We start from the raw sequence: 14899 nt of genomic DNA on the forward strand, positions 1-14899 counted from the left end.
GTACATTTTGTACTGCTGTCCAAAATTAAAAAATATATATATCCCTGGATCTCACGATTTTCCACATCACCTGCCACTGTACTCCCAATTTACCGTTTCCCCTGATATTCCGCATCGCCACTTTTATGATCGTGAGAGTCGGACAACTTCGCCGCTCAACATTTCCCTCTTTTTCACAACCTAATGTTGGCCGGTACGCGTGACAACGTGCTGTACTGTGACTCAAACCCAATCTGTATTGTTCATCATTACCTGTATAAGCACAAAGACTTGAAATATCTGACAACACAAACACAATGAATATAGACAGAAAGTGAAATGTAACAGATAACACAGGCACATGGGAGTTACTATCACGTGGTCTGGAATCCCACGACGTATACGTGCGCGCTCCGGTTCCGTATTTGCTTGCTGTGGTTTTTCCCCTGTAACGCATGCGCGGAGTCGGCTCGGCCTCCGCGCGCAGCTCTCCTGCATTTCCGATGACGCAGAGAACTTTCCGGAAGGCCGCCGTCGGGTTCAGGCTGTTGTTTGTTGCACAGAGCTGGTTGGAAAGTGGAGAAGTAGCGGTGTCTTTTATAGATAATAACAAAGTAAGAGTTTTTCTTTTAGGAGTGTTATTGTGGATCTTTTGCTTTTAATAGGGAAGGTTGCCAACCACCTATTTTATTAAAGAATAATGTCGTCAGTCAATAACAATGCATACGGAATACGTAAAAACATCTATTAATTACTGGTGTATCACTGGTTATTGGTTATCCAGTCTCATAACATTGTATGCTACGAGATATATTCGTATATTCGTGGCTAAGTCGTGGGTTTGTTAGCTATGTTAACGTAATGGAAAAACTAAAAGTTAGCCGTAGACTAACTTGCTAGCTGGGGCACAAATTTAAATGTATCGGTGGTTAATAGGTAGCCTGAATTTTAAGGTTTAGTAGTTTTGTAATCTGTGTATATGCTAAACGTATGACGTACTTTTAGAAAGTCGACATTAGTTTCACTGTTATTAGCTTTCTCGCATGAAGCGTCATCATCCGGCTGTCTGTTGCAATGCACCGGCTTCATTGCGCTTGTGTGTGTGTTTGGTATCTGCGTCGTCTTTAATTTAAAAACACCATAAGGGTCGGTTTTATTAGCATTTATATTACATAAATTACGTGATTCATGTTTTGTAGGTACTTTTATAGGAGTCGGGGGTCGGAGCTCTGACGCATTTTGACTGCGTTTTAGGTTTCTTAGGCCGCATTGCTGGCAGGCTGCTTTCTGAGGCTCTGAAGCTCCCAGATCGCCCACCATGCTGGTAGCCAGACTCACGTGTCTGCGCAGTCTTCCGGCTGCCGGGCTGCGCTCGGCCCTGGCCCAGGGCCCTCGGCCTCTGAGGTGCCTTCAGCTTAAGGTCACTCAGCCCTTGGTGAAGCCTCATCAGGTGAGCTCATCAGCTATGACCCCTTCACGCCGCCCTTTCAAATCCGACTGACATTCTTGGCACCCCCTCATTTCTCCCTATAGTGTTATAGAAGTGTTCGTTTTTCCCTTACAGTTCTGAGGTATACAAATGAAAAGTGTCATACTATTTGTCACTTTGCTCTGCTACTTATTGCTATGCTAATGGATAAGCCTGCCGACAGGACTGTACATCTGAATGCAACATATTTTTTTAAATCAGGAGTATTCCACCAAAGCTCGATTTGCTCTCAGACGTGGCAAAACTGCCAAAGACCAACTGAAAGATGCAGCTTTCGAGCCAGCAACTGACACAGCTGCAAAAGGTGATCACATTCAATATTGATCATATGTCTATGTAGTTTTAATGTATTACCTCATTTGTTTACTATTTGTTAAAAATAGGTTGATATCGGTTAGTATGCTTACTACAATGGTAACAGTGGATAAACTGGTGATGCAAGTGTCAATAAACTGTGCCATTACTTTCAAGTGATACATTGTGTGTATTGTAAATACCGACTGTTAGTCTAGCATAATTGATTTTGGCATAATGGCTCAAATGCCTGCTTGGGGACTAGGTGAGGCCAGGACTGTGGGCATGGAAGGGGGTGATAGTCTAAAGAGCCATGCTCTGCCATGCGTTTGGCCTGTTTCTGTGGGTGGCCCAAGGAACTTGGCCAGGTTGCACTAGTAAATGTCTCCCCTCAGGCATTTGCCAGGTTTTTAATGATGAGTTATTTCTGGTAGACTTGTAGTGCGCAGTGTGTGGCCCCTGGTCTGTCTGTTGTTGGGAAAAGTGGCACATTCTAGTGTTCTTAATTCTGTTAAGTGGTCTGTCTTCTGGGGGGTCACAGAATCTCCACTCTGCAGCCCCATTTGGAGCTTTGAATGGTAGTCTTTAGATAGGAGGATGGATGGATGCATAGATATACTTTATTGATCCTGACTGGGAAATCCCTTTAGGATAACCTATATCCCACCTGCCACGATAAATATTGCTTCTTGGTAGTTTGAATAGCACAAGGGCGGTTAATCTCGATTCTTCTGGCCACCAGATCTTTATCCTACACGGACGTTAAAGACTCTAGATATTTATCTGTTGTGGTCGTTTCCATCCTGTTAAATGGGTGTAAATTTGACCAGAGGTGCTAAATACCTGCATATTAAGTGTCAAGCCTCATTCACCCCTCGTTGCAGTGAATCTCTACTCTTCTGTTTCTGTTTGTCAAGCACTCTGCTTGATAAATTTCTGCATTCAGAAAGTGAATTACCATTTATTCTGTTAAAACATGGAAGTGTTTTCATTTTTACACTTCCCATGTATATTTACTTTGACCATATTCTGTACAGCTTTGGTACAGATAAAATATGTAATTTCTGGTTTCCCAGGTTGACTTTGTTTATTTTCTAGGCTATGTATCTGGCATATGTAGTAATTTTTATTAGCTAAGTAAGAACTGCCTAATAAAATGCTATGAAAAAGAAATCAATGTGTTGTTCAAGTTAAGTTAGTCATTACTATGAATTATGTAATTAAACAAACAGCAAGTGTACCTTTTTCTTTGATTTCTCAATGTTCTAAATCAGTGATTCTCAACCATTCTTGCACCGCGACCCAATGTCAAGTACAGGTTAAAATTAACTCTATGATCAAGCACGTAGTGCACTCTGCAATTTACACCAGTCAATGCCTATCCCCTAAATCTGATTGGACGTGCCAGTGAATTTTAAATTAAGCTTTGGCTTCTTGGATTGGATGAGTGTTCACTAGTTTTGCGCTAAGCACATGCAGACCTAAGACCCGTTTATATAGGTTAATTTTGGAATTAGGGCTAGGGAAATCTGGTCGTAGATCAGCATAGGAACTTGCTGGTTTTAAAATGCTTACATTTCCAACTCTGCCTCATGACCCTTTCAGAACTTGCTGCAAACCTAATTTGGGTCGCGACCCATTGGTTGAGACTTGCTGTCCTAAGTATCACTGTGCTGTTTTATAACAAACTTTTCACCAATATATTAAGTTTTCACAAACTGTTTGAAGAATCACACAGAAATGTATTCATTCTTTGGATATTGTCACGCGTCTATCGTGGAAAGGACAAACACCCATTTTCTGTCAGTGTTTGTAAGTTATTAGTTGCATTTGAACATGTGGAGGATTGGCTTGTGTTCAGTTGACAGCATAGGAAGGATGATTCTTGCTGGAGGAGCCGCGGTCGGTCTTGGAGCTTTGTGCTACTATGGACTGGGGATGTCGAATGAAATTGGAGCCATTGAAAAAGCTGCGTAAGTGTGTCCACAGCAAAATTCAGTTTGATCATTGCTTTGTTTTTTGTGTCTAGCGTAGGTCTTAAATGTTTAAAGATCTGATAGTGAAATCTGTTTATTTAAATGTCAAATATAAATGCTGTCTTCCAAAATGTCTCAAGATTTGCTTAGTGTTGCTTTTCATTTCATTTTTGGGCTCTGCGGAATAGCACTGATAATCTATATGTATTTTTTATTTTTCTTTGAAATGACATTAATTGCTGTACCTAATTTACTGATGCATGATTTCTGCCTAGAAACTATGCTATGTCTGCCAAACACCAAAATTTCTACCCGCATTTTTGCGCATCATAATTTTATGTTTCTGCCTGTCCTTTTGGTAGGATCTGGCCCCAGTATGTGAAAGACAGGATTCACTCTACCTACATGTACTTTGCCGGCAGCGTGGGCCTGACGGCCCTGTCCGCTGTTGCAGTGAGCAGGACTCCTGCGCTCATGGGTCTGATGATGAGAGGGTCCTGGCTGGTGAGCGTCCCTCCAGGCTCTATGATTACGCTCGGTGATCAGCAGCCCTGAAAGAATCTTTACTTGCCGTCACCAAGGAAGTTAAATAATAATAATAATAATAATAATAATAATAAAAGCTGTGCATTTTCTTCTGCCCTTATTATATCAGGAGCATAATGGCTTGTAACGGGAGGATTTGGGGTTCAAAAAAAGTGCATAGTGCATGTCATCCTGCCTATAGGCTAATAGATAATGACCAGCATGACTGCGCTGGGTTACTTGCCTCACCGTTGCTGATATTTTTTGCGCCGCTGCATTTTCTGCATTTGTTCAGGCCATCGGCGCCACGTTTGCTGCCATGTTGGGTGCTGGTATGCTGGTCAGATCAATTTCATATGAGAATAGTCCCGTTCCTAAACATCTCGCCTGGATGCTACACGCAGGTCAGTTTATTGCAGCTCAAGGATGGAGTGTTTGTTATGCCCATGGTGTTATGGGAAATGAAGTCCAATAAAACTCTGGTAATAGCTTGAAGTATTGAAGTGGATCTGTTATTTAAGGCATATATTTATTTGTAAGTTTTTCTCATGCAGCTCAGTCATACTAGAAAATAATGTTTATTAATTTTACATAACACTAGGGGGCAGTAATGTTAAAGACTTAAAGCGCGTGGCAGCTCTCAAGGTACAGTAATCAAAATTGCAAATATATATTCAAATGCCAGACAAGTCGATCAAATCAAATGCGTGTCTGTGTAAATGAGAATTAAACTTAAATGTCTAAATATCACATCTGTAAAAGTTTTTTTTCTTTGAAAATGTAAAAAATATACTGCAGTATATTTTGACTAAAGATATTACAAGTTAGCAAACAGTTCTCCACGTACAGGTTTTGTGATATTCTGTATCCTTCTTGTCATCTAAGAATTAAGAGCTTGTTTCTAATTTTGGTGTCGGAGTGAAGTGCTGGTTTTACCTCCTTATGAATCTGAGCCTTTTCTTCCCTGCTAGGTGTCATGGGAGCAGTGGTGGCACCCCTGACCCTGCTAGGTGGCCCCCTGGTGTTGAGGGCAGTGTGGTACACAGCAGGCATTGTGGGGGGGCTCTCCACAGTAGCCGTGTGTGCCCCCAGCGAGAAATTCCTTTCTATGGGGGGTCCGCTGGCTGTCGGCTTTGGAGCGGTGTTTGCTTCTTCCATTGGTGAGTCTGATGTGACCACGTTCAACTAAAGAGCCTTAGTAATGTATTTTTCCAGAACATCCAAACTCTTATTTACACAAGTACAGCCCCTGCAGTCAGGGTCTTGCCAGAGACTTGTTACTCCCTGTATTTTCTTACCTTCTCAGATTTAGCTGCTCTGCGGCACACAAAGACCTCTAGTGTTAATATCAAAGCTGTGTGAAATGTAATCCCATTAGTTAACAAATCTGGCTTATCTTTTCTTTACTTTTCCGAAATGACTGTACTCGATGGCTATTTGGTTTGAAATTTACCCTCCTCCTCTTTGCAGGGTCAATGTTCCTGCCGCCCACTTCAGCTCTGGGCGCAGGCCTGTATTCAGTGGCGGTTTACGGAGGGCTCATCCTCTTCAGCATGTTCCTGCTGTATGACACACAGAAAGTGATCAAACGTGCCGAAAGCTACCCCTTGTATGGAGTCGCCAGATATGACCCCATCAACTCGTAAGTATAGAAGTGGTGACCTGTTGGCCAAAAAGGTGTCGAGTAATTGGGTCAAGTTGACATGGCTGTGCTGACAGCCCATCTCTCTGCGCATTTTTTGGTTGACTTGTGGTTTGTGAGTAAGGGAGTATCTGTCTGATACCGACAGCCGATACCGCTTGTATGGGAGGTTCTGCTTAAGTTTAGAGACACTAATATTGATTCATCAAAAGTAACCTCTTACAGTTATATCAGCAGAGAAAATTTGAGGCTTTCTTTCCACAAGGCACTGTTCTGTTTCATGGGATGAAGCATTTAAAGTTAAAGGGCACCATAGAATTTGAGTATGCCATCATCACAACCAATTAATAGGATGTCAGACATGCACTGTTACATACTCTTTCCATGTTATAAAGGAAACTTGTTTTATTTGACTTTATATTTTCACTTATAATTGTTCACTCAACTTTTCAATGCTTAACAAGAATAGAAAATCTGCAGGTTATGAAATAAATTGAAAGCGCAAAAAGTTGTACTGGTAGTGTAACTGCTACATAAGAACACATTCACCTAAAAGTGATATGTGCAGTAATCGATTGTTGTAACAATGTAAATCCGTACATATTTTATGTGCATTTGCGCTGCGCTGACTAGAAATTACCGTGCGTTTTAACCTTTATACTGCAAATGAAAAACGAATTGGTATATAATATGTATATACCAGTATAGTATATAATATGCACATAAGTTTTTTTAATAAGGTTAACGACAGTGTGCACAATGGTTTTGTATGGCTGCATGTCTAAAACAGGGAAACTCAGACTTTGTTTGCTTTCTACTTAGATGCCTACAGATTTACATGGATACACTGAATATCTTCACACGGATTGTGATGATTCTGGCCGGTGGTGGAAGCAGGAGGAAGTGAGGTGGGCTTCAGAGGCCCCATGCTGGCCGGTGGGCTTCAGGCTCACTGGGATGTGGGAATATCGGACTTTACACAACATTCAGCTTTAAACCATGGGTGTAATATTATCTGTACATTATGTTAAATGTTCTTGTTTCACAATAGTGCAAAATGTTGCTACTTATGTGCAGAAATCTGAAGATGTGTAATTAAACCCTAAAGGATTTCTAAATTCCATAAGTTTGTGGGGTTTTCATTTATATTTATGTTTGAATTGCCTAGGTGTTCCATTTTCTCACATTTTAAGGTGTGCCGGTGTGAGGACAAATGACTCTATAAATGTACTAAGGCAGTCATTCGACCTTGGTGGAGGAAGAATGCAACCATTATGTGTGTGTGCTTTTTTTATTTTTTAAACGAGCTTCCGTTGGACAAAAACATGCCTATGTTGAAATAGTAGGACATTACAAAGGACTTTGGTTTGGCATTATCATTGGTAAACAATTATTAACTTTCTTTTAAAAACTGTGGCGTGAACTGGAAAATTAAATGACAGTTGTGCTTTGTAAAACCTTGCTATTACAAGCCATAACAGATCTCCTATTAACTTGAGCATTAACAGATGTCATGTAAACCATATTTCAGCAGTGACTTTAAAGCAGTGCTTTTTAATTCCGCTTGGACGCACCATTTTCTTTTTAAAAGCTTAATGTATCATGCTGGCTAAATATTCTTGACTTACGGAAATGCTTTGAATGAAAACCAAGCTGTCCATTTAATTGACTGATGTGGCACTGCAGAAATGCTAGTTCTGCAGAATGACTGTAGCCATCTGCTTTTTTAGTTCTATAGTACTTTCAGATAAATGTCTTAGAGTTTCTGAAGTGCTAAATACTTAATACAAAATATCCATGATGTTAATTATGGGATTCCCATGCTTTCCTGTATTATATCCCCCCGTATATCTCTGGGGAATTTTTATTTTTATTTGAACACTTGGAGTCCATTGTGATAAAGAATTCATTTCTATAATCCCACCTGCACCATACACCTGTGTATGACTAAGCTCTTTAGTATTGCGCCAGCAATGACTTAAAATAAAATTTGCTGCTTCTATTAAGATAGAAAATACCTAATATACATATAAATCTTACATTTCAGTGTGTTTTCACTGGTATGTGTAATGAATCTTCCTGGTGTGATATTCACTGCATTCCATAAGAATGAGATCTGCTATATCCTATTTCTTGAAGGCAACTTATGAAGTACCCAAAGAAATAACTCATATGACATAGAAGTCAACATGAGAAATTCACTAGTAGCTCTGCATCTCCTGAAAATGGCGCGCACTGTCTTCATTGTCAAAGTTAACTAAAAGCAGTTCTGCTTGTTTGTATTTCTGAAAATTGAATTAAAAGTTTTTAAAAGGTGTCCCTCCCTTTTGTGCTTTTCTGTCTGCTCGTTAATTCTGTGTGGCGTGCCCTGGCATATCAGGCGTCTTCTTTCCCACTGTATTCTTTTCTCTAGGCTGTTAGATATCCTTTATTGAAAGCACTGCAATGCCAATTATGCGTGTTTCATATCGAGCTTTATCATGGATATCCTGGAGCATCCGACTTCAAAAAAAAAAAAAAAAACTGGTAGGACATGTTTTTTTTTTTCCTCCCCTCTTCCATTCTTCTCGTTTTTGGGTTGGGCCGCGGTGCGTACCAGGCTAGTCATAAGTGAAAGGAGCAGTGCAACCCCAGATGCTCATTTGTCACTGAACTCTAAAGGCAGTGAGATGAAGAAGCAAACTCTGCTGGTTTTGGCTCTGGTGTTGCTGCTTTGTGTGGATACACTGTCCACCAAGGGTAAGAGAGCCCAGCCCTCATGCAGTTTGTAGTCCATACTAGCTGGCTACTGATATTCTGATGGAATCGGCATGCTTATGGAAGATCACTGGTTACATTTACTGCTGTCACTCTTGTACTGCTATTAGTACATAGTAGTGTGGTTGCAGTGGTTTCTGTATCTCGGACAGTTTTGCCTTGCTATGGGTATTGGTAATACGTCAGAGGTCATCTAGAGATCCACGAAGAAATAGAAGATGCAGGAAATTTTAGTTTCTTTGAATTGTATGGAAAATAGCCTAATGCTTTGTGAATGCTTTTTGCAATGCTTTTTTGTTTTTGTTAATTAAATATGTATAACTACTTTTTTCTAATTGTAGTACTTCGAATAGATCCCAAAAATGTATTCAATGTTCCAATAACATTTGTTTATTAGTAAATGTGTCTTTGTATCTGTGTGGTATGTTTAGTAATTGGTACGTTGGTACAATGATTTTTTTATCCTGCAATACTTAGCAAAGAACCCGAAGAAGCGCTTGAAGTGCTGCAGCATGAGAGACCTCAAGCTGCTTGAAGGTAATACAGTAAGGGCACAGACCTCTGCATGCACGTCGAAAACAATGCCATAGAATTAAGCTCTAATCTACATTATTGCACATGCTAAACTTATTCGCTGTCTTAGGTTGTTGTGCGGCAGGATTTTCAGATCTTTTATTATACAGGTAAATCTGAAACTGCAACTCTTCATCACCGTTGCAAGAAGTGCAAGAATGTATATCAACCAGGCGGAGTTCCCCTGCCGTCCAAGTGATCCTGAATATCAACTGACGTCTGCAGCCTTTAGCCGTCTTTCGCAGCAAATCTCGTGGGTACTCGCATAGTGTATTTCCCAGGCACTGTGATTGTTATATTGTTTCCTGTTAAATAAAACTGAGGGCAGAACTTTCTTTTTTTACAGATATATATATTTATATATATATATCGCCATAAAATACAAGAGAATTCTCTTCTGCTTGGTCTTTTTTTTATTTAATGTTTCTATGTAGGGAAGGGCAGTGTTGGCATTGCTCGGTGTTTGGCAGGAGACTTAACTGATTTGCAGTTTAATGCTGTTCTTGCACTTATTCTTAATCTTTTGTAATATTTTTTTTGTAATTGTGAGAGTTTACATTCCTGCTGTTTTCTTTGATTAAAGCAAATGCTTTTTTATGGAGTAATCTTGAAATTAATCATTTTGAGGAGACCCTTGATCGTAGTTGTGAGAGTATCCTGGGGAGGGTCATGCTGTGGCAGGGGGGGGTTGATCCCCAATCACACTAGGCAGTGGTGCATGCTAACCAGAATGCCAGGAAGAGGGGGGGTATGATTGAGCACATGCTGTTTTATAATCAGGTCAAGTCCATTTTATTTATATAATAGTTCCGAACAAGAAATCTGATTGGACAAGAGGCGTTCTCTTCAAGAATTCTATTTATAAAGCACATTTAAAACAACAGCAGTTGACCAAAATGCTGTACAATTCCAGAAAATAGACAAAATAGATGCATGAAATAAACAGAATTTTTAAAAGTAAACAAATAATCGCATAAATAAGACTAACTCATGCTGGTCTACAAAGTCAAGGGGAAAAGATTTGGGTTTTCATGTTTTTAGCCTGGATTTAAATATGACCAAAGTTGCTGCAGACCTAATATGATGTTCCAAAGCTTGGGGGTAGCTACTGTGAAGGCATGGTCACCTAACCCTAACCCTATGAGCATAAGTCTAGACCTCGGCACGACGACCAGCAACGTTTGGTCAGAGGGTCAAAGTAACTGGGAGGAAGAATAAGGGTGTGAGTGGTCACGATCGTTGTGTGTCAGTCAGGAGCTTGACTGCAGCATTCTGGACTAACTTGAACGAGCAAGGGACAACTTGTTGACTCGTGTATAATGAATTGCAATAGTCTAGCAGTGAGGTGACTTAGTTTTTTCAAAATCAGCTACAGAAAGAAAAAGCTTAACTTTGGCTAATATCCAGAGTTAATAGAAATAGGCTTCGGCAACTGAGTTAATGTGTCAAATTTAAGGGCACTATCAAAAATCACACCTAGGATTTTAGCAAAAGGCATGCGGCAGATTATCAGAGGGCCAAAGTTACTTGCAGGAGCACAGGTAAGGTCAGAGGGCCAAACAACATAATCTCTGTGTTTATTGTCCTTTAAGAAAATTCTGCGACATGCATACAGTATGTCAGTGTCTTTCACATATTCAGCTAAGGTTTTAAGAGAATTTGACGCAGGTTTCAGACAGAAACCTGGTGTAAAACATCAAGGAAAACCACAAGTACTTGTGTCCAATCACAATACAATTATAATGCGCTTGTCAAATGTGCGATATCTCTGTAGGCCAAAGCAGGAAATGACGGTAAACGTGCTTTATCTTATGTTTCCCAGTGGACTGACCCTGTATTCCACTAGATGAAGAAGCATTAGCGCGGTAAGCCTCTTTTCCACCATCTGCCCTCTCCACCAGGATTAATTCCAAAACCAGGGCACTGGCAGCTGCTGTTAACATCTATAAATTAGCCCCTAACCTTATTAAAAACAGATACATATGAAATGTAACGTTTCATCAATAGCAAAAAAAGACAAGATAATCCTGAAAAAAGTACAAAATTTAAAAAAAAAAAAAAAAAAAAGTTGCTGCCATGTAGATTAGAATGGCTCTGCTTCTCACACGATTTCCAGCAGTAAGCCTAATGCCAACATTCACCACTAGAGGGGGTTAACATTGCTTTTACAGTTTGCCTTACACACAAGACATTTTCCATTCTCACCAGAATAGTAGCACACTAAATGTGGTTTATATAAAACGTTAAGGACTACATCTCATTCAAGTATGTGAATCAATGTCAATTTGAAGTTTCCTGAAAATACCTTTAATTACCTTCCAAGGCAGTGTGTTGCTCAGCAGGCTCTCTGCCTGTGATTGGAAGGTTGCTGGTTCGAACCTGCCCTCAGCAGAATAGTCACATGTTTGTGGGCCCTTGAGTGAGGCCCTTAACCCCCATTTCCATGGGTGCTGGCTGCAGGTGGCTGCTCGCTCTCACCTGTTTGTGTGACAGAAAGCAAGATGGAGTAAGCAAGAAGAGAATTTCAGTATCAATGAAGTGTCATTATTATTAAATTGAAATTATTCATGTCAGCATCCAGTTAAACCAGGGGTGTCAAACTCCATTCCTGGGGGGCCGGAGCCCTGTGTATCTTAGTTCTTACCCTGTTCCACCACAAATGGTTCAGCTCAAGAGCTGTGTGGTAATTAGCCCAAGGACCTGAATCAGGTGTGTCAAATGAGGATAAACCCAAAATTGTGCAGGACTCCAGCCCTCCAGGACTGGAGTTTGACACCCGTGAGTTAAACCATTTATTTCTAGAGGGCGATGTGGAGAGTTTTGTTTTCTGAAGTTGGTAACCATTTATATATAATTGAGAGTGTTGAGTTCCAGCCCACATGAAAAAAAATCTGCATGCTTCATATAAAGCATTTTATTTTACTTACAATTATATATGGCAACTCGTGATGTTTTTATATGTTCACTGCAAGTGTTTATTCTTGCATGATTGAGGCCAATTTCATACCAAAAACATTCTTGACATGTAAGTCACTCAAGAGAATAACCTACAGGAAAAATACAAAACTTTTACATATATTTTACATTATACCATATGCGATATTGTTTCTTAATAAACATTTATATTGCTTTTATGTTATTGTAATAAATTCAGACGGTTTAATTAGAATACTCATTCTAGCTGTGTTGAACCACTGTCCATGATTCAGCTGAGTTCATTCAAAGAGTTATGCATAAAAACTAATACTGACAAAACATCCATTTAATATGCACTGTACATCAATGTAGAACTACTGTGTTTGACAAAACATTAATAAAGGACTATTATGATTATTGACACATTCATTTAATATGAATTGTTCTTGAATGTAGGACCTTTATGTTTGACAGTACAATAACTTCAAAAGTATTTTACATGAATAATAGACATACATGTCTAATTACACATCAAGCTAAGGAAGATAGCAATGGTGGTTTTCAGGTAGAAGAGGATGAGTTGTTCACTGGCTTTTGAGATAAACGAGGCGATTGCTATGGGTGTGTAGTTATTCAGGAAGAATACATTTGTGGTTTTAGGGTCAGGAATGATGAGAGATGTTTTAAGACAGGTCCAAGGGCGTAGATTTAGATATGGATGACAGGGACATAACCCTATCAATACTGTGGGAGTTCCAAGTGTGTTTAGGGGGCCTGGGGGTCAGAGGCTGATTTGGTCTATGCAAATGTTGAAACCAAATCATTCATCTTTAGATCAGATGTGTTGATTCAAAGACAAATTAAAGATGTCTGTGAATTTTGGTAAACTGCACAGTTCCTAAGTACAGCAGGAGTAACCATGTCAGATCCACCAATTTTTTGAGTGGATAATGCTTATGTTTAGCAGACTTGATTACTTTGTTCAGTTAGTATTAGGTCCTGTGTTTGATTGCCCAGCTCAGCAATGAACCATGATAAGTGCAAATACTGGCAGGTCCTGCTCAACAACTGTGTCAAGTATGAACTACCTTGAGGGGACTCTTCACTCCACCCAATATTAATAACATTTTTTGGAAGCATAAAGTGCATGATTTGTAAAGGAGACTAATGTGGAATTACCAGCCTTCTACGGAGCCCCTCTGCTGACACAGCAGGAAAGAATATATATTGCATGGCCAGGAGATAATTAAGTGGTGTCCACGTCTTTGTTAAAGCGTGGGAACGAGTTAAATTTCCGGGATGTTGTACGCTGGTCTAATGCACTTGTCGATAACGCCTTTAGGAAGTTAACATGTGTCTTCTCACAATCATGTTATCAATTAAAAATATATAATTTCTTTATAAAATTACACTTACTTTTATCCAGTCGCGAAGTTGCCCGTGTGCTTCCAGGCATTCGGAAATCTCGTGGCCATGCAATATTTTTTTTTTATCTCCTATGTCACCAAAGGGGGGGGGTATGCTTCAGGAAGGCAGGTGGCATTAGGAATAGCATCTTTAATCAGGTCTCGGAGGCGAGAGTACAGCGTACGTCCTGTTGTCTAAAGCGGCATGTGTATTGCTTGAGTTTCGTCGCAGTGTGAGCGAACGCTGGAGAGATACAATTAAGACTGACATCGGAGCATGAAGTCCGCATTTGCGGGAGCGGAGCCAGCCAGTTTACTGAGCTTGTGCCTGATTAGCGCTTCAGCAACATTTCATACAGTTCTAGAGGTCTTTTGTGACGCAAATCAATTCAGTTCAGTACATTTTTATATAGCGCCTTTCACAACAGACTTTACGTGGGTGTGTTGTAATACAAAAACATGACAAAAGGGACGACAAAGATATTAAAGAAAGAAAGCCAACTGACAACAGAGGAGAGGTTAATAGGTTGTGGTAAATAGGGTGATTCATATGTCGAGGAGTTCTTTACAAGAGAAATTCATTTAAAAAAATGTTGACAAAAAAAATATTTTGTGTCAACACAGCATGTCTGCGGCTTCGGATGACATCACCTTCTGTGAGGATGAATGAGCCTGATGTAGGCATGACAATGTAAATCAAATATGTGTTAAACTGCCTAATATACAGTAAATGGCTTCTGTTACAAGTTGTGCCGTTAAAGGTAAACATGTGAAATTCCATTTGTAGGTTTACTTAAAATCAGGGGTGTCAAACAGTTAACGAGCCGTGCTGGAACCAGTCGAATCCAGTGCAAAGTAGACAGTTCTTCAAACTGTGACACATCTACTAAACAGAACTGCTCTCAGTCTTAATTAGACAGCTACCATTCCGTCCAGATTTTGTATCACTGCATAGTTATTCACAGTTTCTCAGTAGTGATGAAGAAAGAAAACACATGAAATCTTCTCTGCAACCTCAATTTATGTCAGACTTGATGAAAGACTGCTGAGCATATTCATCGTCACAAGCTGAAGTCTTCAAAAGCAAGCTGTGCTGTTTCTCTGTTCAAAGAACCTTTCAATAATGTGTTTTGGTTATCTTGCGTACGTCTGTTGTCGCAAACATGCTAAGGGTTTAGGTTCAGAACCCCACGGCGTCATTTCATAATGAGCTTTTTCTGTTTTAAGCTTAATAAAACACTTCTGTCCTTAAAGAGCTGCCCTTAATGCTCTCCATCAGCATATTAAAAAGGATGCGTCAGGAAAATGAGGGTCGGGGTAAAAACACTGTACTGTATGTACT

General features: G+C 39.9%; 1 protein-coding gene and 1 long non-coding RNA gene across 2 annotated transcripts; one reads left to right on the top strand and one right to left on the bottom strand.

Moving 5' to 3' along the window:
* The first annotated feature begins 447 nt into the window (after nt 1-447).
* Nucleotides 448-9840, top strand: ghitm (growth hormone inducible transmembrane protein). Its single transcript, XM_023808116.2, has 11 exons — nt 448-593; nt 1234-1429; nt 1670-1772; nt 3624-3735; nt 4101-4242; nt 4559-4667; nt 5235-5423; nt 5734-5905; nt 6728-8644; nt 9140-9199; nt 9346-9840. The coding sequence occupies exons 2-9, from the start codon at nt 1298-1300 to the stop codon at nt 6810-6812; spliced, it is 1044 nt and encodes a 347-aa protein (XP_023663884.1). The 5' UTR covers nt 448-593; nt 1234-1297; the 3' UTR covers nt 6813-8644; nt 9140-9199; nt 9346-9840.
* Nucleotides 9841-10604: 764 nt separating this feature from the next.
* On the bottom strand, nt 10605-13638 carry LOC140581253 (uncharacterized). The gene is made up of 2 exons (XR_011984315.1): nt 13568-13638; nt 10605-11713 (listed from the first exon to the last, which is right to left on the bottom strand). It is a non-coding gene; the product is annotated as an uncharacterized lncRNA (long non-coding RNA).
* Between the last annotated feature and the right edge of the window lie 1261 nt (nt 13639-14899).

The sequence above is a fragment of the Paramormyrops kingsleyae genome, chromosome 20, assembly GCF_048594095.1.
Source record: "Paramormyrops kingsleyae isolate MSU_618 chromosome 20, PKINGS_0.4, whole genome shotgun sequence".
Classification (NCBI taxonomy): Eukaryota; Metazoa; Chordata; class Actinopteri; order Osteoglossiformes; family Mormyridae; genus Paramormyrops; species Paramormyrops kingsleyae.